The sequence below is a fragment of the Convolutriloba macropyga genome, unplaced genomic scaffold (genome assembly GCF_964194025.1).
Source record: "Convolutriloba macropyga unplaced genomic scaffold, txConMacr16.3 SCAFFOLD_3215, whole genome shotgun sequence".
NCBI lineage: Eukaryota > Metazoa > Xenacoelomorpha > Acoela > Convolutidae > Convolutriloba > Convolutriloba macropyga.
Window position 1 is genome coordinate 1434 of NW_027451512.1, and position 27662 is coordinate 29095.

Consider the following 27662-nt stretch of genomic DNA (forward strand, 5'->3'; position numbering starts at 1 on the left):
AAGTTTTCTATAAAGGAGCTCTCAAACAGAATTCGATTTTTTAATAGTGAACTTCCCTATGAGACCAGAACTGGTCTTTTAATCGTCTTCAGTCTATTAGGAACACACAATTGGTTCATTTTGAGGTATTAAATGTAAATTTGAAATACTATTGTTATAGAAAATATCTTAATTTGAAGAACAATTACACTAAAAGTGAACAAAATCATGCCAAATATCCCGTATTCACACAAAACTTCAATCCTGGATAACTCCTCGAAAAAAACGAAACTCAAAAAAATCTTTTCAATTTTGAATTATACTCTGGAACAGCTTTTTAATGATACCACTCACATTTCTCTACGATGAATATATCGATCGGCCAAAACTGACTGAACAAAAAAAACCCATTTGAGTATATAGTTCCTCCCCCCACAAGTGGGTCGGAACAATTAGTAAGTGATTGCTGATTTCTGTAAATTAAACATGAAACATTTCCCGGAAAAAGTAAGAAAAAGCTGGGAATCGCTGACTATGGAGTTGCAGATACCTCCTTAGAAGAAATATTCCTGATTGTTACCGAGCAACGAGAACCCGAAAAAATTGCACCCAGAAAGAAAAAGGTTACCTACTATATATGCTGTCAATTTTGCGGATGTTGCAAATGTAAATGCGATGACGATTTTTTCTACAAGACGATCGATGCGAAAGAACTGGACAAACTAAAAATGGACGAAGAAGATGATGAAGATAACGAAGCCAGTTTAGAGTACCAGAAACTGGCCGGTCGAAAGTTGCGAAATGAACAAGTTGCCGGTTTGTACATTAAACGCTGGCACAATGTGAAAAGAAGCCCGAAAGCAATTTGTTCACAAATTTTTCTACCGCCCTTGTTTATATTTCTGGGAAGTTTAATCGCCTTGTTGCTAACGCCCAAATCTTCGGAAGAACCCTTGAAGCTGTTGACTATTTACACTATAAATAACCCTAGAGGTCCGTATATGTTTACAGCGGAGACTTCGAAAGATGAAAACTTGACTGACCTTCAGAAAGTGCTGCTAACTTACCCACACCATTCCTTCAGATGTATTAAAGGTAATTGTTTCCTTGTGTCACGTGACAAAGTTTCTCCATTCGTCTATACAAAGCAATTAGTAAAATATATTAGCGATTTAACCCCCCTCCCCCCCCCCCCCCCCCCCTACAAATTAATTGTATCATTTCGTAAATTTTGCGAAACTTAGGGGATATTTTATCTTGTGGTTTTCAGTTATAAAATCACGGGATTTATTTTTTAAAAAAAATTTCAAGAAAAATGGAGTTAACTTACCGTTCTCTTCGTATTTTGTTTCTATAATTTTTTCATAAAATCCACGATTTGGTAAACTCGTTTACAAAAGCTTTTTTTGACATAGCTGTTTTTATTACCTGGGTCGTAAAACTTAAGCAAGCAATCGATTTTATGGAGATTTTTTTAGGCTAAGACTACATTTTGCCAACATATGGGGTATATTTAAAGAAGCTTGCAACGATAGCAAGCAAATTCTTAAACGGATATAAAGCGATTTAAGAGTTGTCTTATTTTCTAGAGACCGATTTTTAGCCAATCAGAATTGAGCAAAGTTTAGCTTTGCGAAAACAAAACTGCTAAAACACATCATAATCGAGCATGATTTCGTCGTTTAAAGATGTTGTAATTTCAATCGAACAAATTTGGCTTTACACTTTTTGGCTTCAGGTTTTTCTTTTCATGTTGAAATTGAGATTTAATTACGTCACAGCCCAAGATTTCAGACAAACTTTTACAGAGGTTTGTCATTTCAATTCAAAAATTTTTTACAATTTTTAGCTTCACAATATGTTTTCTTTCCAGATTCAAGTTGAGATTTATTACAACATCACAGCCCAATTCATCATCACCGAAAGACCACAAATCGGTTAGTTCAATTTGGATTTTTTAAGTTTCAATTCAACTAATTCAGTTATCCTTGATTTCAGGCAAACAATCTCCAAAAAAAACCGGGACAACAGTAAGTCAACAACTTCAAAAATATACGAAAATTAGTCAAAAATAGGTCCGGAAGACAACTATATTAGCCGAAAAATTGTCGAAAAATATACAAAAATTGGTCGAAAATGGGTCGAACGAAAACGACTATATTAGCCAAAAAATTGTCAAAAATTATACGAAAATTAGTCGAAAATAGGTAGAAAAAAAAGACTATATTAGCCCAAAACTGGTAGAAAATTATACGAAAATTAGTCGAAATTAGGTCGAAAAAACGTCCTTTCAGCTTTCTAAATTCTAAGTATACAGAATATATAAACAGTTTCGGAGACAAAAATTCATGGTGTTTTTTTAAGCTAATGACATAGCTGAACAATTGCAAGCAATGATGATTTTGAGTAATCTAAGCTTCCGAGTTTATATAGTTCTTCTGCAGTTCGGTGAGTTCATATTCAATTCAATTTTTTTTTTTGGTTTCGCCAACTTTTAATTTGAGACCTTGTTTAGAGTAAAGTCTATTTCAAAGAATGGGTTTATTCAATCTATCTTTGATATCTTCTATGCATGTATAATCCATTATTTTCTTCAAAAAAATTGCTAATTTTAGACTATTTGAAAAATTTTCAAGGTTTTACAGCATTTTGTCCTCTATTTTAGGAGCAGATCTTCTTTTTTTTTCATCTGGGCACCTGTTAAGCCTATGGAATTGCTGTTGCAAAGGTATCACATGGAGCAGAAGGACTGAAACTGATGGAAAACTGATGGACTTGAAATTTTAAATTAAAACTTTCAAAATATTTGAAATGTTAAATTAAAATTTAACATATATAACGTTGGTCACTGAGCGGAGAAACGATAGAAAATATAGATAATAATCTATTTAAGGGAGTTTTCGTAGCTCAATTTAAATCCGTTTCAAATGTTCTTTAAACGACTGCAATCCATTTTTTTCAACATAAGTAAATGGATTTAAGAGGATTTAAATCGTTAAAATGGTCCTTGATTGATGCCGTAGAAGGGATTTTGTTGATAACATTTTATTAATGAAAACGGCTATTAAATCAATTTTTATCTCAATTGTTCAAATGCGGGTTAAAATCGTACTTGATTTGATGTCTATATATGTTACTGAGAGAATGTGGGATCATCAATTGCCGTTAAAATTTGCCATTATATTCACAATAGATTATGGCTGATGATATTCCATCGGGTTGGTTGAAGGGGGCTTACTTTCAATACGGAGATCTAAATCCATTTTATAGTATTTTCATTGAATAATTGGCATATTTTTAAATAAAATTGATTGCTCCTTTTCTCACAAAAGTAAAATCTTGAAACAAAGTATAAAATTGATTTAAATCCATTTTAATCGATTATAAAACCCCGAACAAATCTTAGCTGCAGCATGAATTTTAGCCAATCAGCGTTCAGAAAATTGTGCAAAGTTTGCGCTTAGCTCAAGAAAAGCAACAATTTAAAGTGCGAAAAATAGTTTACAATACGATAACAGTTTTGGAACGAGAAATTTGAAGGTATTTTTTTAAATCATTTATATTACAGCGAATAAAATCATATTATTTAAAAAAGATTGTTTTAGAGTCAGGACGATTATCCTTTGAACGGGTCTTCTTTGGAATTTGATGATTTGCTATTATCAACGTGAGTATATTCGCTTGTGAATTTCTTTAAATTGTAACTTACTCATTGTTACTTTCAGGACAATCTGCTTACTACTATTCCAACCACTTCCACCAGTTAATTCGACCACCTCCTGTCTTAAGTTTGGTTGATTCTACTACCATCAGTATTCCAATTACAGTAAAAACTCAGGAAAAAGATATAGTGTAAAGGGTGCATACCCTCTTGTACAATGTTATATGCTCATCTTGGTATAGTTTTTTCAATACCGCTCTTTTCAATACGAAAATCTGAAATCAAAAACCGTGATTTCAAACGTGATGTCTCAAACGTGATGTCTCATTCCGTGATTTTCAATATGGAAATCTTACGAATTCCGCAATTTTCAATACGGAAATCTTAAGAACGCCACCCGTTTTTGAGCGCTTCAAATCTTAAATTACGAAATTCGCGATTTTCAATACGGAAATCTTAAGAATGCCTAGCGTTATTGAACGCTTCAACAGCATCTTTTGCATATAAAGCCTTCATTGGTTAAATGTATGCATGTCTATATGTATATATTTATGCAGGTAAGTATATAAGTATTTATGTATGTTTGTATGTATGTATGTATGTATGTATGTATGTATGTATGTATGTATGTATGTATGTATATATGTATGTATGTATGTATGTTTGTATGAATGTATGTATGTATGTATGTATGTATGTATGTATGTATGTATGTATGTATGTATGTATGTTTGTATGTATGTATGTATGTATGTATGTATGTATGTATGTATGTAAGTATGTATGTATGTATGTATGTATGTATGTATGTATGTATGTATGTATGTATGTATGTATGTATGTATGTATGTATGTATGTATGTATGTATGTATGTATGTATGTTGTCTGTTTCCTGAGTTCAGAGTTGCTATGATGAAAACGGTTCTGAGCAACAAACGTTCTTTCAATCTTCAGTCTTCTCAAAAAGTTGAGAATTTTAAGTTTTTTTGCAGAAACTTTTTTAAAAAATGGAACTGTCATATTTCCTTAGTGTTTCAGCTGGATGAACGCTATTTGAAAGTCCTCACCTGTGATCATCAATTAAAGGTAAATAGATCCATTTCGTACTATTTTTCAAATATTTTTCACAATAAAATTAAGATTTCCCTAGAAAAAACGTTATTCTTGTCAACAGGTCTTTATTTCTAGCCATTTTAGTTGGAATCAGGATGGTGCATCTAATTTCCAGTCGAGAGATTGGAGGTTGAACAATTAACTGAGTGGAACTGGAGTGGAACAGAGTGGAACTGGAGTTAGAATCAGTAACTGAAAACTTTCAAATTGAAATATTTTAATGTAATTTCAAATTCTATTTGTAACTTCAATAAAACATTTTTTACAAAAATTCATTTTGCCTCTTTTAAATTACAAATCAGCATGTAAAATTTTGATTAAAAACGGATTTTAAAGCCTTATGGTGGATTTAGGGTTGAATTTTTGAATCAACAGTTAATCGATTTTATTTGATTTTAATAGATTTTAATGGTAGCCAAATAATCAATTTTAATGAATTATAATACAAAAATTTGTCTAAAAGCGCATTCTTTTATCCATTTTATTGATTACGTTTTAAGTTACGAAATTTAAATATAATCGATTTAAATCTCCGTTTTCTGGGTAAGGGGGGGGGGCTACCAATGTAAATAGCAGAATCAAGTTAGTGACAAACTTTTCTAAAAAAGGTTGAAACAGAATCAGAATCGAGCTAGTATGTTCTTCCAAATTGAACAATTTTTTTTAAAAAAAAAGGAAACACGTTCCACAAAAGGCCTGGAAGAAAAAGACTTTCCCTGCGAATCTCCTAGCCCTAAAGACGCCCAATTTTCAAATCCAATAGTGCCAACATACTTAACAGCGTCCTATAAACCCTTCGACCCCGATTCTCTCAATCCTTCGCCAACTTGTGACTGTTCTGAGGGGTACCCAAAGTGTAAGGCTATGGCAGGGGGTCCCGTTCCCCCTCGGAAGACTCTGTCAACATCCGACAAACTGCAGAATCTGACATCACGAAATATTTCAGGCAGTTTTTCTGTTCACACTTAACCTGTGACTACATGACAACCGAAAAAGGTGTTCTAGTTTTGCAAATAGGTTTGAAGAATGTTTATGTTTTTAGGGACGAGAATTTTTTTAGAATGTGAATGTTTATTTAAAATGTTAATTTTTTTTTATTTATTTATCTTAAATAGAGGACGAGTAAGTTTCGTTATTTGTTTCAATTATGTTCCTGAATAATTGACACTTACGTTTTTATGACTGATTGACTTAGTAGCACAAAAAATCCGTGATTTTTCAACACAGTCTGAAAAGGAAAATTATTAAATGTTTATATTTTTTATATAGAATTGTCGGAGGAAAGTAAGCAATTTTGCCGATTTTGATTCTAATTACAGTATTTGCCCTAAAAATAACTTTCATTTATTAATTGTAATTAGCCGAAAGCTTTATTGCCTGAATTTTATTTGTAATGACTGGAGACTCTATTCAAAGTACTAATTCTCTTGTGAACAATGATATGAGTACAATTAAAACCCACAGGAACAATTCAGAAATTAAGCACCAACTGGCTTTTTTTTCATTTTGTTCAATTTTGGTTAATCTTAGTTATGTGGAAACGGCATGGATAAAAGTTGCAAAATCGAGTGAATATACTCGAGAAATCTGACAATGGCCATGTAATACTCTTGTCAGAGCCGAAAACGCTGCAAGCCCGTTTGATCTTTTTTGATATGGTCGTTTTTCTCGGCTATTTACCGGGAGCCTGTCTAAAATCTTTCTCGGGCACTTCTCCGGAGAAAAAACATTACATCTGAATTCATGTCTTAAGAGTATCCATGACTGGACCAATTTTTCTGAGCCTCACCATGATCAAGTAAATCGATTTTTGACAGTACTTTGAGGCTTTGACTGAAATTTTTATACCGATTCCCGAGGATTGTCTTTTCATTTAGGCACTCTACTTTGAACGAGAAACACGGCGACCTCTAGAGCATATGTAGGCACCATTTGTAAACTTTACGGCAAAATTTGGTACTATCAGGCAAAACAATGGCCGAATGATGCGTTTTTTTTTCAATTTGGGTTGTTTTGACAACGTAGCTGAATCGATGATCTTCACAAGTTTGCTATGTCTGCTGGGCAAACTACGAGACAGTTAGAAAGATCCATCTGCATTTGGTCACAATTGACAGAACAGCACATGTCAAAAGTTGGCTAAGACCAGGCTCAATAATTGTCGAAACTAGATTCGAGAGTGTTGAAGTTTTAACATAGACTTGACCGAGACTTGACCGAGACTTGACCCAGACTTGACCTAAGTTTGACCCAGACTTGACCGATACTTGACCGAGACTTGACCGAGACTTGACCGAGACTTGATCCAGATTTGACCGAGACTTGACCGAGACTTGAACCAGACTTGACCGAGACTTGACTCAGACTTGACCCAGACTTGACCGAGACTTGACCCAGACTTGACCGAGACTTGACCGAGACTTGACCGAGACTTGGTCCAGACTTGACCGTGACTTGAACGAGACTTGGTCCAGACTTGACCGTGACTTGACCGAGACTTGACACAGACTTGACCGAGACTTGACCCAGACTTGACCGAGACTTGACCCAGACTTGACCGAGACTTGACTGTGACTTGACCGTGACTTGACCGAGACTTGACCGAGACTTGACCCAGACTTGACCTAAGTTTGACCCAGACTTGACCGAGACTTGACCGAGACTTGACCGAGACTTGACCGAGACTTGACCGAGACTTGATCCAGATTTGACCGAGAATTGACCGAGACTTGACCCAGACTTGACCGAGACTTGACCGAAACTTGACCGAGACTTGAACCAGACTTGACCAGGCTTAATAATTGTCGAAACTAGATTCGAGAGTGTTGAAGTTTTATTATAGACTTGACCGAGACTTGACCGAGACTTGACCCAGACTTGACCTAAGTTTGACCCAGACTTGACCGAGACTTGATCCAGATTTGACCGAGACTTGACCGAGACTTGAACCAGATTTGACCGAGACTTGACTCAGACCTGACCGAGACTTGACCCAGACTTGACCGCGACTTGACCGAGATTTGGTCCAGACTTGACCGTGACTTGACCGAGACTTGACCGAGACTTGACCCAGACTTGACTCAGACTTGACCGAGACTTGACCGAGACTTGGTCCAGACTTGACCGTGACTTGACCGAAACTTGACCCAGACTTGACCGAGACTTGACCCAGACTTGACCGAGACTTGACCCAGACTTGACCGAGACATGACCGTGACTTGACCGAGACTTGACCGAGACTTGACCCAGACTTGACCTAAGTTTGACCCAGACTTGACCAAGACTTGACCGAGACTTGATCCAGATTTGACCGAGACTTGACCCAGACTTGACCGAGACTTGACCGAGACTTGACCCAGACTTGACCTAAGTTTGACCCAGACTTGACCGAGACTTGATCCAGATTTGACCGAGACTTGACCGAGACTTGAACCAGATTTGACCGAGACTTGACCCAGACTTGACCGAAACTTGACCCAGACTTGACCGCGACTTGACCGAGACTTGGTCCAGACTTGACCGTGACTTGACCGAGACTTGACCGAGACTTGACACAGACTTGACTCAGACTTGACCGAGACTTGACCGAGACTTGGTCCAGACTTGACCGTGACTTGACCGAAACTTGACCCAGACTTGACCGAGACTTGACCCAGACTTGACCGAGACTTGACCCAGACTTGACCGAGACATGACCGTGACTTGACCGAGACTTGACCGAGACTTGACCCAGACTTGACCTAAGTTTGACCCAGACTTGACCAAGACTTGACCGAGACTTGACCGAGACTTGATCCAGATTTGACCGAGACTTGACCCAGACTTGACCGAGACTTGACCGAGACTTGACCCAGACTTGACCTAAGTTTGACCCAGACTTGACCGAGACTTGATCCAGATTTGACCGAGACTTGACCGAGACTTGAACCAGATTTGACCGAGACTTGACCCAGACTTGACCGAAACTTGACCCAGACTTGACCGCGACTTGACCGAGACTTGGTCCAGACTTGACCGTGACTTGACCGAGACTTGACCGAGACTTGACCCAGACTTGACTCAGACTTGACCGAGACTTGACCGAGACTTGGTCCAGACTTGACCGTGACTTGACCGAAACTTGACCCAGACTTGACCGAGACTTGACCCAGACTTGACCGAGACTTGACCCAGACTTGACCGAGACATGACCGTGACTTGACCGAGATTTGACCGAGACTTGACCCAGACTTGACCTAAGTTTGACCCAGACTTGACCAAGACTTGACCGAGACTTGACCGAGACTTGATCCAGATTTGACCGAGACTTGACCCAGACTTGACCGAGACTTGACCGAGACTTGACCCAGACTTGACCTAAGTTTGACCCAGACTTGACCGAGACTTGATCCAGATTTGACCGAGACTTGACCGAGACTTGAACCAGATTTGACCGAGACTTGACCCAGACTTGACCGAAACTTGACCCAGACTTGACCGCGACTTGACCGAGACTTGGTCCAGACTTGACCGTGACTTGACCGAGACTTGACCGAGACTTGACCCAGACTTGACTCAGACTTGACCGAGACTTGACCGAGACTTGGTCCAGACTTGACCGTGACTTGACCGAAACTTGACCCAGACTTGACCGAGACTTGACCCAGACTTGACCGAGACTTGACCCAGACTTGACCGAGACATGACCGTGACTTGACCGAGACTTGACCGAGACTTGACCCAGACTTGACCTAAGTTTGACCCAGACTTGACCAAGACTTGACCGAGACTTGACCGAGACTTGATCCAGATTTGACCGAGACTTGACCCAGACTTGACCGAGACTTGACCGAGACTTGACCCAGACTTGACCTAAGTTTGACCCAGACTTGACCGAGACTTGACCGAGACTTGACCGGGACTTGATCCAGATTTGACCGAAACTTGACCGAGACTTGACCCAGACTTGACCGAGACTTGACCGAGACTTGACCCAGACTTGACCGAGACTTGGCCGAGACTTGATTAAGACAAAGTGCAAATACTTAAGACTCTATTAAATAGATGCCAAGGGACATGATCAGGCATGTCCAACAGGAGGAGAGTTGTGCTCATTTGAAGTTCAATAAGGCGAGGAAATTAAAAATGAGAGTTAAAAGGATGAGGGAGAGAGAACAAGAAACATCAAAGATCGGGGAAAACATTAAGATCGGCAATAAGAAATTTATCAGCAAACATTTAAATTTTAGATCAAGATAAACCAAGATTATTTAATATTGGAGATTCGTCAAGAAATTTCTCTGATAAAGAACTGATTCATGGAAAGCAGTTTATTTTATTCGATACAGATTAGGACTTGACAGCTTTAAAACTAAAAACTTTATCTTTTAAAATGATGTATGCCTAGCCTCACAAGAAACGATTACCAACGATTTTTCTGATTTGAAACCAGGGGTTCAAAACTGGTTGATGACTCTTTCAAAACTAAAGATAGCCAACAAACCGAACAAACATCCGCTTTCTTACTATTAAAACCAATTATACCGCAACCTTCTCACGATGGAACGATGAAACCGTAAAAAAAAACAAAACGAAATTACGTTTCAAATTTTTCATGCCATTTCATCAACCAGGGGCGCGGTGATTTTCTAAAAAGTATATATCTGTCAGAAATGACCGAACCTTGAATAAAAACTCCTTGGAAAGCGCAAAAGTTACAAAAAAAAACAATGGAAGCAACACGGATGAATATTCTTTGCTCATTTAAATGACTAATAAGTGGATTTTGGAATAGGAAAAACTGCCGTAGATTATCTTATTAAAACGCGTCTCGACTACAAACTGAAACGCCTCTATGGTTTTGAGTTCGAACCCCAAAACATGCTTCAAGACCAGTTCAACAACAGCTTCAAAGTTTCATCATCATATTTGGAGCAATTCTTTACTAATAATACTTTCATTACGCCAGTCTATTCATCCGGGTTTAAATGGTACCAGTTTTTCCAACAGATAAATAAAAATCTGGATTTTATAGTGACGTCAAGCAACGTTCGGTTATGGTGGAATAGCAACGCGTTGCATGGTATGGCCAGTACTATTAGCTCGTTCAATAATCTTTATCTAAGATACACTCTTTCAAAAACGGGCGCCAAACTCGACGAATACGGGATAAAATCATACCTGCATCCGTTTAAAAGATCGCTCAAGGAAATTTCAGGCGATATTGTCGAAGAGCAGTATAATAATGTCATTATGGCAGTTTGGGTTATATTTGGAATGAGTTTTATCGCTGCCAACTTTGTGTTGTATCTAGTTGAAGAAAGAAGTACAAAATCAAAACATTTGCAGTATGTTAGTGGAGTCAACCCGACTATGTTTTGGGTTACCGCTTTTATTTGGGACTTATCAAGTTTCATGGTCTCATTAGTTTTATGTATTACAATTTTTCTAATATTTCAACAAGATTGTTACGTAAGTAGTGATAACTTTCCCTGTTTATTACTGTTATTACTACTTTATAACTGGGGTGTTACCCCTTTGATGTACCTGGCCAGTTTCCTGTTCCAGAATTCAGCGACGGCTTTTGTCATGATGATTCTGGCCAATTTTTTAATCGGTTACATAACCACAATTACTACTTATATGTTCGATATTTTTGGAGATGACCTGGAAACAGGAATCAGTTTCTATTCCCAATAGTTTGACATTGAAATATAGTGCGTGAGTATTCTAAGGAGACATTTCTCGAACACAGCAGAGGTCAAATTCTGATGTTTTCCACACTTTGACCTCTGATCAGACCGTCCCGCTTTTTGCATATTGAAACCTTGGTAAATATAGTGAAGAAACTTTATTTACACAGAGCAGAGCTACTCAGAAAGAGTCATGTAAATAAAAAAAAACAAATTTTTCAATAAGCTCGGCATCAAAGTGAATAATTGTTTTTCAAAAATTCTGTCAGAAATAATTGTTACTCTCGTTCTTAAACAGCAATATGTTATCCCAGACTAAAATGACCTCTAATCAGACTGTACCCTAATATATTAACCTCTGATCAGATCTTGTTTATAGTTGGTATGTGACCAGACTGCGAACCCACGTTTTGTCCCCGATTTGTGAGACTCAAAAAGACTCAAAAAAAAAACTCAAAAAAAATCAATGCGGGCTGTGGGGGCTAAAATGACACACTCGAGTTCTCTATTTAACATGATTTTTTAAGAGTCAAGAATTAGAATTTTGAATTTGATAGTTGAGCTTTATAGACGGTTTTTTGGTTAAGCATGGTTTTCTCATAGGTTTTCTTTTTTCTTTTTACAAAGTATGATACCTCAGTTTTTTTAAAAAAAAAACAGGTTGTTATAAGATTAGTGGTTCTTGGAATTGTTACAGATGAACGATCATACAGTTGGTGACTCCGATACAAGAATTGAATACCAAAATAGCTGCGCCTATTGTTTATATTGTCTCTCAATAATTTAAAAGACCTTAATTTGATTTAAATAGCCTGCTTGTTCTTTCGTTGCTTTATTTGACAAGGTTGTTAGCGTTATCAGTTCCTACTAATTGTTCCGACCCCTCTTGAGGGGGGTTAGAACTACATACTCAAATGGGTTTTTCTTTTTTCAGTCAATTTGACCGATCGATATATTCATGGTAGAAAGTTGTGATTGGTATCACTAGAAAGCCCGTCCAGCTTAGAATATAGAATTAAAAAGATTTTTTTGAATATTGTTTTTGAGAGCGAGTTATCGTGGTTTAAACTTTTGTGATTATCGGACCGATATGCGTTATTTTTATTCACATTCTTCGGCATTTTTGCCTAAATTTTCGCCAACATTGCAAAAATATGTAAACATTGTTAACACAAATACTGTTGAGTTTATTTTTGAGACAAAAAAGTATTTTTGACTATTTTTATTTAATATTTTGGCTAAAATTTTGTCCAAAAAAAATCAAAATTCAGCCTTTTTCATCAGATATTGTCCGAAATAAGCTCCTTTATTCGATTTTGATTAAATTTGCGCAACGATTACACCCAAAAACAATTAATACAATCTTTTCAAACTACAAAGGTGCTGGTCCTACTTCCACTTTCATTGCGAGTAGTCTGGATTTAAAAATTTTTGCTAACTTTACTCTAGACTATCAAAAACGATCTTTGATCTTTTAAATAACAAGTTATCTAGATGTATAACTTTCGAAACAATTGAGGGTTCGCAATGGATAAATAGCAATAGCAAGTCTGGTTTTGGTTCAATCTTGGACTGTTACAATGAAAAAGTAATTCAGATTGTAATCAGTAGGTCTTTTTTTGAAGCAAAAATATCTTTTTGTTGTTAATTGAATAACAGAACAATTCAGATCAAAGGTCACTGTTGATCGGTTCGATTGTTTACCTATGCAGTTCCAAATTAAGGTATCTAGCTTCTCTACTGGAAAGACTATGGTCGTTTTGACTTGTAAAATTATTTGATTTTTATTTAACAATGGCCTTTTGAACTTTGCCACTGTTCTTCTCTTACTTTCGTCAATTTGTAGCTTAGTGCCAGCAATCAAGGAAAGCTTCTTCTTCCTGTTCTTACATTCTTTTTCTGAGTTAAAGTTTATTCCTCTGTCGTTTACGCGTTAAGTTATGGGTTTTCTGGCTTTGATACCACTAGATTTCACATTTTCTTACGCATTGGCCAGTTTTTCACGAATTTTCTCGTTTTTTCACATTATCACATTACTGACAGTCCACATAATAAATTTTTGGCGTTCAAAATAAGTCACAATCGAACATATAAAAGTCTTTAAAGGCATAGATTATGGCTTTAACGGCTTCGACAGACCTTTCTCGGAAAAGTTAACTGATTTTTTCTACGTTTGTCTTTAACTGTCGTTTGTACTTTGTCTTACCAGTCTTGTGAAATTTCTTGGATAATGACAAATCTCATTGTTTTATATAGAGGAAAGAATGAGCGTATATTATGATTTGAGTATATAGCTTATAGGTAACCTTTCAGTATATATCATTTGAGTATATAGCTGAATAGGTAACATCTGTCGAAACGTTACCTATTCTCAATAATGATAGGTCGCATACCACATTATTGGCGTTCGAGGAAAGCTCAATTGAACATATTTTGAGAGGGGCAAGTTATGGCTTAACGGCTTTGTCGATGTTCTCTCACAAGTTTCAAATGAATTTTTGTTTGTTGTCTCTATTTGTTGTTCTTTTTGTGACAGCAATAAAAATTGACTAATTACAGGTCTTATTGCACTCCTATAGAGCCGTATGTGATCATAAACACGTTGGATGTTTTCATTTGCATATAACGGTCTTCATTACTTTGAAATTAATTGTTTTTAAAAAAGAAACCAATTTTTTTAACTTTGCTGTTTTTCGTTCCTTTTGTCTAATTGTAATCTGGTTGTTATTATGGAGTTGTCCCAGATCTTTTCTAGTGAATTACAAGTTATTTGCAACTTTATCTGACGCTATTTTGACTTGTTAATAACTTTTTTTTAAAAAGTGGACATAAAATTTTGGATGTACTTTATGTTTGTTGTTATTGTTATTTGATTTTGTTGTTCATCTTGACTTGATTTTTTATTAATGACTGATATCATCAATCTAATGCGGCATTTTTTACTCCACTGAGTTATTTGCGTTGAAGGCGATCTTTTTGTTCCTATACATTTATTTTTGAAAAATACTGTTCCTCATTTGGTAGACATTTATGCCAAGAATGTGGATGAGCGGGGTCAGAACTTTATGTGCGAACGCACATTACTGAGCCTCTTTGTTTTTCTAAATTCAAGTAGATCTTACCTCTTTCGCAAACTTACAACTAATTGATTCCGATTTATGTCGAAGCGCCTTCTTAAAGACAGACTGTTTTTGTTTTCGATCTGAACCTGGGAATGGAAACTATTCCCTGTGCAGTAAGGAATGTCCTCGAGATAGTGTTCCTAATTTTCCCCCAATACTGTTTGGGTCGTGGGCTGCTGGAAATGGGAATTAACCAGGCCAAATATGAGGTTCTCTCAAGTTATTTAAATTACTCTTTCCAGTCTCCTCTTCAGCTGGACAAGTGTGGAAAATTGCTGATCAGTTTAACTATTCAAGGAATTATTTATTTCCTATAATTTTTTGCATAATGATATTTTGAATCTTTCAGAAGTAAAAAATGGTCATCATTTATTTTGCAGTATAACATTTAATTGTCTTATCCATATCCCACTCGGCTTTTTTTAACTATCAAAATCAGAACATTTTACTCATTATTTGAACTCAACTTCGTTTTACCAAAATTACAGCTTTACACGACAGACATATTTGGAACAAAATTAATCAATTGTTTCAACATGTTGATATAATATCACTATATTGAAAAAATTGATTGATTTTTATTCCAAATATCTCTGTCCGCTGCTGTGTAAAGTTCTAATTATATTGAAAACCAACGTAATTGAAGCTATAAAAAATGGACTCCTTGGAAAAATAATATAAAAAATCAAAAAAAATAAATTGATGAAATTTTAATGATGAAAATAATAACGTATCCGGATAAAGAACTCTTACTCATTGATGATAAAGTTGGAGCTCTAGCTCTATTATGAAGGAAAAAAAACGAACACAAAAATAATTACAACAGTGGGTTCAACTTACTTTTACTTGGCTATCTAATTGTTGATGGCTCCTAAAAGTTATCCTAAGATACAAACTTTTTCTGAAATCATTTCTACGAAAACGAGTCCACTTCTTTTTTATGTCAACTTTTATATCCCAATAATCGATTTAAAGCAACTTTCTGAGAATAAAGATTCCAGTCGAAATGATAAGTGATTGTATAGTCACAAAAGCAACAGAGAAAAAAATTAAAGTCCACAGTTACCAAATGAGCCTATCAATTGAAGATGAGAGAGAAAGAGAGCAACCTAATGAGAAAGAGAACAATCTAATTGAAATTGTGCACAATATAAGCTTTCTATCAGCTCAGTCAGCTTAGTGTGCTAACCATTAAGGCAAATCAAACACTTGTCCATCTCTTTTAACCCTGTCCGTTGTACTTTCTTGTTCTTCAAGGATTTATATGCCGAGCGAAGTATACATTGAACAAGTACAGTTTCTTATCAAGCTATTATTATACTAATAGCTTGATAAGAAACTGTATACTTCGCTAGTCATATAAATCTTTGAAGAACAAGAAAGAGCAATAGACAGGGTTAAAAGTGATGAACAAGTTTTCGAGTTGCCGTAATGGTTAGCATTAGCACACTAGGCTTGCAAGTTAAAAATGCGGATTCAAAGCCAAAAGTGGTTCACTGTTGCAATATTTTTGCCTGCTTGGACACCGTAACATTTCCTCATTCAAAAAATAGCGAAGAAATTCAACGTTAATATAAATAGAATGAGAGAGAGAAAAAATTCATGACTTGGTATAATTGAAAAAATTAAAGTTTTTATGAATAGGTTGCGAAAATTTACCTATAACTTTATGGCCTATTGACGTTCAAGGAAATCAAATTTCTCCTCAAACTAATAGTAATCAAATATAAACAGATTAACTAATAGCTGGGCTAACAACTGATAACAAAATATTCAATGAGAACAAGAGACATATTTTTTTGCTTCAACAAAAACAGCGTCCAGAAATAGTTTAAAATCCGTTTTCACATTCATGAACTTTTCCTCTCGTTCATATCCAAGTTATGCGTAGTAGTTTGGCGACCATATTCTTAACAATGAAAAATGGTAAAAATTTTCTTGGATAAAAACTTAATCGTTTTGTATTCCTTTATTGAACAACATATGGTTCTTGGATATGGTTCCCAAGAATAGTTCGTTGTTTTTGTTCTGTCCCGGGTCGATCTGTCAGCTTTAAAAATCGCTATAAATTCTACGGATTGCGGTGAATGTGGTGAATGCTTAAAACACTTGCGTTTTTTTTGCGTTAAAGCGGTGAATGCGGTGAAAATAAAATTGCTGAAAACCGCACATCGTACGTCAATTAACCGCTAAAATAATACCGCTCGTAACCGCAAATCTTACAAAAAATCAACGTTTTCAGTGCACTAATTTCGATACTAAAAGATGTGGACGCCTTGAGGTGAAAATTAAAATTTTAAAACTCTATTCACCGCAATTTCGATTTTTTTTTCTTGAAAAAACCTCAACCCAGGTTTAAATGTTTAAATGTTTAAATATTTAACAGGTCTAAATAATGTTTATGGAGACCAATGACATAGTGCATTATGATGAATGTAAACAAATTGTTGATTTTCTGCTACTGCTAAGGAAACAAATAAGTTAGGACAACAGGCTGTGTGTTGTTTGTCATATTGCTGCTAATTGAGAACAGACACGTGATCAGAAGAATGATAAAGAGGAACAAGAAAAAAGGGAGGAATTCAATGGCGAATGACCTCTCTGATAACAGAAAGGTAATTGGGTTTAATAAAAATTATTAGCACAACAGCCATTTATGAGCTACCGACTATTAAATTTGACTTTTTCGTATCAGTGAAGTAGAATGCTGAGTGGAGCTGTATTTATAGGGTTGTGCTGGGGTTTTAAAAACAAATCATAAAAAAATAGTTTCTAAAAGCCCATTACTTTGTCCTCCGCATAGTTAGGAGTAATCTAATTTAAGCTAGAATAACTATGATAGCTTATATTTTTGTACAAATTCTATGGTCTGTTTTACTACTAAAAAAGTCGTAAAAACTTCTACCATTCTTCATAAATGCTGTGGGGAGTGAGTCAAAAGATGATTAACACCATATTGGATATTAACAAAATTTGAAAATTCAGACTAGTGTTTCATGCCGATTAATTTAGTCTCACAGGGATCTTTTTTGTAAAAATTATATCTCAATTTTTTGCTGGGGTTGTAAGTTACAAAAAAATGTAGTAACATTACCTGTTTAAGCAGAAATCAACTACATTCAAGTGGCGCTCTTGAAAACTCACTTTTTATGATTTTCTCTTACAAATTCTTGTTTTTCGAGCTAATGGAGCTATGAAATCGTTCCAACTAAATGTTTAGCTTTTTCCTAAGATAGCTTTCCAAAAATGCTGCGATATAAGAGTGAATGAGTTCTGTTTTTGTTATCGAAAAGCTACTGAGCGGGTCAGTTTTCCCCCGAGCCTTTGTTTTTGAGTAGTATTTCGAGCAAATTTGGAAAATCATTTATTTCTATGGTTTTTAATTGATATGAACACATTTTTAGCTCTCTTAAAAACTTGAAACAAAGACCAATTGATGTTTTGATTGGATAAAGCGTCAAATAATTATCCATTTTAACTGTACTTTAGTTTTTTTCACTCTATGAGTTCTCCCCGAAACTGCTCTTTGTGCAGAATTTCAGATTTATTCTGAAAAAAAATAGTATATTTTTTATAAGAAATATTGCTCAAATTTCGCAAGAAATCTTGCAAGAAATTGCGGAACTCTTGCGTAATCCCATTAAAAACGTACATCATTTGAATAAAAATTTTAAATCTCAAAGCTTTATATTATATGAAACTGCTGCTACTGGTTTTGACTTTAATTCAACCATGTTTTGGAACTCCTATTGAAAAAACTTAGCCAAAATTTTTTTTGAAAATCTGCTGAAAGGAAATTTTAAAATAGTTCATTTCGAATTTGCAATATGAAATTCCACTAAAATGACAGCGAAATTTCAGCCGAGATTTGAAAAATACAAGGTTCTTGTTATTGTATTTTACATTCATAGGGGAGTTTGAACTCCCATCCAAAAAGAATGGTCATTATCCCTAAAGTTTCAAACGATTAATATCACTAAGAAAAAATGGGTGTAATGTAGAAAGGCATAGCAATTAAATAAGTCAAGAAAACTGTTTTCATGTAATCAGAAGATCCTCCGCAACGGCATAAGTTGGAATTCCAGCAAACATTAAGCTGGAGGAAGCAAACATTAAAACAAAGCGTTAACTTTTAAACGTTTGAATTTCGAGATGACCATGTTTTTCAAATGCAGTTAGAGGAGCTTTATATAAGGTTCCAACACAATAAAATTTTACCACAAAAATTTTGGTCATCTTTTGTTTTTTTTTGCAAAATCTCAAGCAATCCATTTTTTTGCAAAAATTTTAACGCTAAATTTTTCAATTTCATAAAAAAAAGTAAATTATATTATTATGTGATTTCTTGAACTTTATTTCAAAGATCATTTAATCATTACTTTAAAAATCAATTTTTTGCAGATTACGTATACTTGGCTCTACGTTAAACAGTTTTGCAAAGAAATTATTCATAACAAACCAGTGTCCCTGCCAACATATTTTAAATTAAAGTGCGCTATTTTTTTTGAATTTTGAGGCCATGAAATTGTAAAAATTAATAACAAACATAATTTTTTCTATTGTAGAACTATAATCTATTGTCTAATAGCATAAGCCAATCAGTAAAATTGTTTCTATGTCACCATATCACTCATTGTTAGGCCCTTTTTACATGTATTAAGACACGTTTTTTGAAATAAAGAAGTGCAATGAACCAAATGGTGTTACTTTTTTGCTAGGGGCGCGGGGTCGTAATGTTACAATACCTCCGAACTCCTCAAACGATATCATTACTGTTCTAAAGCAGAACATCTACAAAAACTGTCGTCTACGAAGTAGGATACCATGTGTACACTAAGGAATATTCTCGGGCCTAAAAGGGCTTTTACAAATACTTGATTAATGGCTTCTTAATTGCCCAATTCAATTGTTTGAAAAGTTACATAGAAAAATGTTTGCATTCAATTAGATTTACAAACTGTTTCTTTATATATATATAAAAAGATTTTTGATGAAAAATTCAAGGGTTTTTTTAATAATTGACCCACATAACATTTCCTTAAGTCATATTTTATTTGATATATTTTTTTCAATTAATAAATTTAATGAGTCTTTTTAGTCCCTCAAGGAATTAGTTTTTGTTAGCCTCAGTTTTTGAGAGCATAAATTTGTCTCTTTATGGCTGCACTCTGCTCAATTTCAATAATGTCTACAAAATGAGAAACTATTTATTGCTCTCTGGTGATGGCGATAATTTTTATTTAAAAAATGGTTTGTCCTTTGCCATCAAAATGGTACGCTAATTTTTCAGTTACTGTATTCTTATGACAGAAGATTTAAGCTAAATCCCGAAATAAATGAAGAATGTTAAATTTTGCGTGACTGCTCAATTGCCTTTTTGTATCAGTCTATTTATGATGACGAAATTTCTTTCGAAAGTGACGTCTTCAAGGAAGAAAAAGCTGTAACTGACGGCGAATTCGATGGCTGTCCCGTGATTGTGAAACAAATCCGGAAGCAGTTCAGAGGGGGGTGTTGTAACAAGAAACCCTTTACAGCTGTCCGAAGTCTTAGTTTTCATGTCGCGAAAAGTTCGTGCTTCGGGTTACTCGGGGTTAATGGGGCGGGTAAAACTACCACTTTTTCAATGCTCACTGGGGACATTTTGCCGACTCGTGGGACCGCTGTCGTGGGGGGTTATAACGTCGTGACGCAATTGAACGATTCAAGAAAACATCTCGGCTATTGTCCGCAATTTGATGCCATCGATATGTTGTTAACTGTTCGGGAGAATTTATTTTTGTACGCCAGATTGCGCGGAATTCCGAAGAGTGTGCGAGAAAGAGTTATAACAGAGTTGATTATGAAAATGGAGCTGAGTATTTACGCGGAGAGTGTCGTGGGTACTTTGAGTGGGGGTAACAAGCGGAAATTGTCAACTGCGATTGCCCTCTTGGGCGACCCCATGATCATATTTTTGGATGAGCCGACAGCTGGAATGGATCCGAAAGCGCGGAGGTACAAAGTTTGAAATTTTTTTAAATTTTTTCTGATCATGTGGTGCAATCTCTTAAATTGTCTCCCGTCCCGAATCATGATTGTCTTAAGTCCCAAAATTCTGAATCCTGTCTAATTTATTGACTGGAGCGTCTAATAATGGCCCGATTTTGTGAGGATTTGTGTCATTTATTGTCTTTTAGGGATCATAATTCCACCACCTCAACCCCTGAACTCTTTATTTAGTGTCATTAACTGCTTATTTTCGCGCAAATATACCAAAAGATTTCGATTTCGGTTTGTTGTACGTTGGGGGGGGGGGGGAGTACAGTGGAAAATGACCAAGTGCCGGATTGGAACCGGCACCTATTATTTTCAAGCCTATAGTGTGCTAACCATTTCATATCAACTGGTCTTAAGTTCTCGAATTTGGACATTTCTTATGGCTGTTGTTCTTTCTTGTTTAACAAGGCTTCATTTCTCTATCCAAGTATACGTTTAACAATAGGAGCTTCTTGTCACCCAGTGAATTGAAACTTGATGGCCATGATAAGAAACATAACAAAACATGGAAAATCTTGCCAAGATCTTGACATGTTACATGGCAAGAAAACATCAAGACATGAACGGACTTTTATGATCTCTGCATGGCTATCAAGAAACAAGATCTTGGCAAGATTTCCAAGAAAGACTAACCATGACATGGCAAGATATAACAAGTTGTAGAAGTTAAAAAGCACCTTCAAACAAGATTTAGCAAGAACTCATAAAATTAAGCACGATTTAACAAAATTTATCGAGAATTATCAAGAATTGTCGGAAAATTCAGCTCCCGGTAGCTTATCAACCAACAATTGAGCCTACTTTTTCCAGTATAGTTAAATTCTTAAGTGGGCGCTAGCTCGGTGTGTACATAGTACACAACTTATACAGGACCGCCATCGGGAAGGCCCCCAGTATTTCAAGCTTGTTTTATGTACAATTTACATTAGGTTGTTCTCTCCCAGCCATCTAACATTGAAACCCTTCTTAGATTCCTTTGGAAATGTGTGCTTGACTCCGTCAAAGAGGGAAGATCTGTAGTGCTGACGTCACACTCAATGGAGGAATGCGAGGCACTCTGTACCTCTGTGGGTATCATGGTCAATGGGCAGTTCAAGTGCATGGGAACAACTCAACACCTCAAGAATAAGTACGGGGAGGGGTACATGGTAGAGGCAAGGACTAGAACGGGTTTGTCTGATCGAGCTGAGGACTACTTCAAATCCAAGTGAGTTATAGGAGCCAGGGGTACTCTATAGGTCAGCAGTTGACGGTCCTTGGCATAAACTGGCTTTGATCGGCTTCTTTGAGAAACTGTGACGACAAGAAATGAATGTTTGATCATACATCGACCCATTTTTACTCTTTTACTCCATAATACACATTGATTATGCCTCAATCGCTCAAAATTGTGCTCGAACAATCTCAAACAAAATATCTAAAAAATGGAATCGAAAAATCAGAACAAACTTTTTCATTATCTCTCAAATTTTAACTAAACCGTTTGTTCTAAAAAAATCTTTTTTGGTTTTTTCTGTTAAAGTTTTTATTATGACACTCTGGGTTAATGATAGTCAAATTTCAATGTTTTTGTTAGCAAATTTTTATTTGTCAGTTTTTGTTATGATTCCGTTTCTAAAGTGAGTCTTTTTCAGCACTGCACGTGTCTGATAGATACAAAAATGGCCAGTAGAGATCAATAACTCTGTGAGAATTTTATTTTTTACTCTCAGAAATCTGATACCGATCTTGGTACAGACTTTGCAGGTCTAAATTCAAGTCTCTGGCAAGAATTAAAAGTCTTAATGCGAGGCTCGACCATTTTACCATTATGGTTTTGAATGGTCAATAAACGACCAACAAAAAGCTCTTTTGAACTTGAGTTCACAGTAATTTGAGTTTATCTGGCGGCTGTACAATTTTTCCGTCCGTTTTTCGATACCACAGAAGTATATACTATCAAAAACTTGCAATTATTTCCACAACTTCCACAAAATTTGACCAAAAAAAATCAGACTTGGGCTGAAAATGACTAGAAACAGGTCAACCAGCAGAAATTGAGACCTTCTTTTCTTAGGGGAAAGATTCCAAAACACTATTGCACACTTGTGCAAATTTTTTAAAACCAAATACTTTAAAATAAAAATGATATGGTTCGATTTCGACTTATTATATATATAAGGCAACATAGAAAATAAAAAACCTATATTTGAACAACAATTACCAATTAAAAACGATTTCTATTCAAGTTTCTTTGCCGACAGTAAAAATAGCTCTATTTTATACAAATTTCGCTTTCATAATTTCACCATTTTGATTAGATACCCGAACGCAATTGTCAAGGAAAAACTTCCCACTTTGGTCGTCTTCCAAATTCCCCGAGAAGTAAAAGTAGCTGAAATATTTGCACACATGGAATCGTCAAAACGCAAAAAGAGTCGTTCAAAAATAATTGAAGACTATTCTATAAGCCAGACATCGCTGGACCAGCTGTTCATCAGTTTTGCCAGTCAACAGGGCGATGAAAAGGCTGATGACGACAGCCACAGATATACAATAGTGCCCGAAGAAAGCAATGTTTATCAAGATTTGCCGGATATTGCTTCCCTAGTTGAGTACTTTAGAAAAAACTCTGCTCCGAGAATCATAACAAATAATCGTTTTTGACCGGCCTTTTTTTTGGGGGGGGGGGAGGAGGAGGGAGGGGGATGGTGACGCACTATGCCTTTTTAAGATTCTTTCTCAAGTATGGCCGTGTTTAGCCGTTTTTTAAGTAGATGAAGTAATCGTTTTAGACTATTTTTGAAACGTGTCTCAAAATTATTTATTAGACGGCTTGGATAGGTGACTTCATCCATAACGCTTTTAACGCTTTTTATTTTCTTTAAGGAGGATACTGATATGTTAGTGGCTATTAAATTGGTCAGTTTCGAAAAATACTATCGTTGTTTGCTGAACTACTGTCCATTTGGTCCCAGTTCATATCAAATTTCGGGCTCCTTTAGACAGAAGTCGTTAAAGTATGCGCATAATAAACTTAAAGCTAACAACGTTTTTTTGTGTTTATTAAAATATTTTTCACGAAAAGTTGATTATGGAAAAAATGATCAATTGAACGTCTGATGAGTAAAAATTCAGTACGGGATTCAGTAGGAGATTCAGAAAAGTCCTTTCACTCAAAATTTTCCGTTGAGTATCCTGTCATTTTGCTGAGATCGCTGGGAAAATAAATCTCGAATTTCTGCCTTATTCAGAAAACAATAACACCAACATTTTCCTCCGGTACCCTGTTACCAGTTCCTTTCCCTATTATCAAGGGCTGGCTACTTTGCATATTGCTGTTCTTTTTTTCTTTCCACCTACGTACCATTGATGACGTTGTTTGACTGACAATATAACCATATAACTGGACTACATTCAGAAGAACGCTCTCTCAATTTTCCGTTCATTACCACAATTATACGACAATTAATTTTTCCACAAGTTCTAATGAAGGTCTTTGCGTTGTCCTGTAGACAGTGGTGGTAATTCACGTCTAGCAGTCAGGTCCAGTCATTCAATCGCGTGGAAACATTTGTTCTTTTATGCGTTTTCTAGTTTTTTCAAATGAGCTGCCGTTGCTCTGAATCAAATACAAATTTGTCTTAAGAGCGGAGTATTTGCAGTTAATAGCTACTGTTTTCTGTGCTCAAAATTCCAAAATGATTCAAACCAACTTGAATGAGTCCAAATATTGGGACAGAGTTTTTTGTAGCACTGCAAATTGGTGTTGAAAATTTGTGGTCTCCTGAAACTTTCACACACGTTTTACAGAGGTAATTATTTTTTTTCAAATGACAGTACTCTGATAATATAAACAGTTTGTCGTGCATAGAATAGTGAACATGCTGATCAGCTATGTAAAAATTTTCGTTAGTTGCCTGATTAGAAGTTTGGAGACTGGAATCTCTGTGGCCGGTTCGTGACTGCTGGGGCATCAAGAGGGTAAACTTCTTAACTATGTTGTATTTTATAATGTTCACTGTTCCATCGACTTTATTTTATGGGGGGGGGGAGAGAGAAATGGAAAAGTGGTCCTAATTTTGGGTAAAAAATATTATCGGCTATAATCAGATTATTGATCACTTTTTACACTTCCATCCACATGTTATAACCTGCCTGTTTATTCCAATTAGCTACTCTAGATTCGCTTACCAACTTTACCTGACTGATCACTAACTAAAAATCCCGAATCCACATGATCATTCCAGTCTAACGCGAGAAAAATTGGCTACTTTCCATTTTATCATTCTTTTTTTTCCGCGTACCTTTGATGAGGTTGCTTGGGTTACAATGCAATCATATAACTGAATCAGTAGAACGCTCTTTCAATTCTCCGTTCATTGCCACAATTTTTCCTGAAGTTCTAATGAAGGTCTCTGAGTTGTCACTGTAGACAGTTCTGGCAATCCATGTCTAGCACTCAACCATTCAATTGCATCGAGACATTTGTTCTTTTTTTGTTGTTTATTTTTTACATATAAGTTGCCGTTGTGCTGAATCAAACAAAAAGAGCAGTGTTTGCAATTAAACGCTACTGTCAATATTTGCCCTGCTAATTTCAGGTTTGTTTTCAATTTTTCCAAGTGTTAAACATTTTTTTCTTTCAAAAAAATCTCGCTTGGTGATGCTCCATCATCCAAACAACTCATGCTGAATATAATGATGTTTATTATTATTATTGCGACTAATTTGATCTCAATTAAAAGAGACTCTGATTTTCAACTTGACCTATTGGGAAAACATAGTACATCCGAGCCAAAATTTTCTATCACAAACATTCCTGTGTGTTGAAATTTCAACAATAATTCAAATCAATGATCCAAATATTGAGATAACGAGTTCTTTTCATAGTAATTTTTCGTAGTACGTTGACGTTGCTTATTTCTGCTTTTTTTCTATCCATCTACCATTGATGAGGCTTTTTTACTAACAATACAATCATTTAATTGAACAAGATGACAGGCAAGCATATCGTTACTCCGGTTGCCGGCGATTGCAAACTAACCTGGCCCTATAGTGCACAGTTCAAAGTCTCTTTATCAAAATTTTGATTTGAAAAACTTTCAAAATACCCTACTACATAAAAACGGGAGTTTCGAAAAGGATTTTTTGTTGATTTATTGGAAAGTCATGAAAAATTGTTACATAATATGCATGATCAGTTTCTTGAAAAACCGGGCAATATCCAACAAATGTTGCTCTTGAAAACAAAAAAAAACAAACAAACAAATCAATGACAACAAAAAGTTGTTCCTTAATCCGGTAACTTAAAACATCTCCATGAAGTTTTAACTTCGGGAGCAATGCAAACAAAAAATATCTAATTCTTAATTTAATTTTTAATTTTTTCGGTCCCTTTGCAAAATTTTGAATTGAATTTCAAAGAACATTGTAAAAGAAAATCCAAGTGCAGAACTTACTTACCATAAGAAATTATTTTTGTTTACTCTATAGCTGATAGGCTGTAATGCAGAAAGCAGTTCCCCTATCCCACTACGTGTAAAAAAAGTCAAATGAAAAATTGACGGTTATTATCCTTTCTTGTGCGAATTCTGATTTATTTGAGCACTTTCCGTCTAGCGGCCAATTCTGATAATTTTTGGAATTTCTTTTGTCAATATTTGCCCTGCTAATTTCAGGTTTGTTTTCAATTTTTCCAAGTGTTAAACATTTTTTTCTTTCAAAAAATCTCGCTTGGTGATGCTCCATCATCCAAACAGCTCATGCTGAATATAATGATGTTTATTATTATTATTGCGACTAATTTGATCTCAATTAAAAGAAACTCTGATTTTCAACTTGACCTATTGGGAAAACATAGTTTATCCGAGCCAAAATTTTCTATCACAAACATTCGTCTAACTCGTGCATTGCTTCCCCTATTAATTACAAATTTTGATTAGAATCTATTTCCTAGAGCAATTTATAGAAGCCCAATTGCAACAAAAATTAAAATAGTAAGTTTGTTTTTCCTAATCTTATCACAAAAGTCATCATCGATTAACTTTTTCAATGAAGTTCGAATGACTCAAAAAATTGTTCTCGTTTTCAAGTATTCAATTTCTCTATTGACCGTCGTTGCATATTCTGTGTTTTTTCCGGGTCTCCCACCATAACTACCCCCCCCCCCCCCTCCCACAATACACCCCCCTCCCCCCACCGCCAAATTATGTCCCCCATTAAGAAATCTGTGCCATGATGGGGGGCTATAGGTTTTATGGTCACTAAGCTGCTGTGCGTGTGTGTGTGTGTGTGGGGGGGGGGGGGGGGGGGGTTCGTCGAATTTTGTTGTTTCTAAATCACTGGTAACAGTAAGTAAGTAGACCTGTGAAATGATTTGTACTATGATTTATAAATTCGGTTGCATGTCATCTTTTTATCACGAACAATGTTATTATTTTGTTTACTAATTTTGAAAATAACTCCTCAAAAATGCATGATTGGTTATTATAGTCGCTGATTTTTTAAAAATCCGCAATAAAATTAAAATACAATGACCAATAATTCCTCAACTCGGCTTCAGATCCAAATCAAGCGCAAACTAGCAGTGGTTTGTACGGTTCAAAACGGTTCTTACAACACGACAAAGACCAAAACCAGCAGTATGAAACTCTCAATGCCAGCGAAAATAGCAGAAGCCTGGTTCAAAGCGATAGAGAAGAAAAACCAGATATCAGCACAACAAAAACCAACAGCCATTACAAGAGTCTTAAAAGCCCGGCTGCGGGTTCGAAGGAACAGCCAAAAAATAACCGGACCTCTTAAAAATTTTGTTTGGACAAAACTGGTAGGGATAAATTTAGACTGCAGCTAAAAAAAACTCCAAAGTGTTCGGAATCAAGAATAAAGAAGAACAAACTGTAGAAAACAAACTGCAGACTGTATCATTTAGGTGAATTCTGTTATTCAAACCAAGCAACCAAGATAAAATGACAAGGCGAGATAATGACTTTTTTCATATACACACTAAATAATGTAGGGGTAAATTTACCTGAACAGTGTGCAGGTAAGGCCTTGTGCGGGTAAAATTTAACTGCACAATTTTCCCCGGAATC

General features: G+C 35.7%; 2 protein-coding genes across 2 annotated transcripts; both read left to right on the top strand.

Annotated features, from left to right (window-relative positions):
• The first annotated feature begins 487 nt into the window (after nucleotides 1–487).
• LOC142356760 (phospholipid-transporting ATPase ABCA1-like) lies at nucleotides 488–11432 on the top strand. Its single transcript, XM_075408558.1, has 3 exons — nucleotides 488–1074; nucleotides 5449–5700; nucleotides 10543–11432. The coding sequence occupies exons 1-3, from the start codon at nucleotides 708–710 to the stop codon at nucleotides 11430–11432; spliced, it is 1509 nt and encodes a 502-aa protein (XP_075264673.1). The 5' UTR covers nucleotides 488–707.
• A 3165-nt stretch (nucleotides 11433–14597) lies between these two features.
• Nucleotides 14598–27543, top strand: LOC142356759 (phospholipid-transporting ATPase ABCA1-like). The gene is made up of 6 exons (XM_075408556.1): nucleotides 14598–14842; nucleotides 17039–17162; nucleotides 19934–20544; nucleotides 21557–21793; nucleotides 22887–23174; nucleotides 27129–27543. Exons 1-6 carry the CDS (start codon nucleotides 14640–14642, stop codon nucleotides 27370–27372), a joined length of 1707 nt encoding a protein of 568 aa, XP_075264671.1. The 5' UTR covers nucleotides 14598–14639; the 3' UTR covers nucleotides 27373–27543.
• The last annotated feature ends 119 nt before the right edge of the window (nucleotides 27544–27662 follow it).

Coding starts and splice junctions, on each gene's coding strand:
- LOC142356760 (XM_075408558.1), top strand. CDS start 708: ATGGACGAAGAAGATGATGAAGATAACGAAGCCAGTTTAGAGTACCAG. Junction 1,075..5,448: donor TTCCTTCAGATGTATTAAAG/GTAATTGTTTCC, acceptor GTTCCACAAAAG/GCCTGGAAGAAAAAGACTTT. Junction 5,701..10,542: donor GACATCACGAAATATTTCAG/GCAGTTTTTCTG, acceptor AAACTGCCGTAG/ATTATCTTATTAAAACGCGT.
- LOC142356759 (XM_075408556.1), top strand. CDS start 14,640: ATGGAAACTATTCCCTGTGCAGTAAGGAATGTCCTCGAGATAGTGTTC. Junction 14,843..17,038: donor CTGATCAGTTTAACTATTCA/AGGAATTATTTA, acceptor AGTTAGGACAAC/AGGCTGTGTGTTGTTTGTCA. Junction 23,175..27,128: donor TTGCCGGATATTGCTTCCCT/AGTTGAGTACTT, acceptor CAACTCGGCTTC/AGATCCAAATCAAGCGCAAA.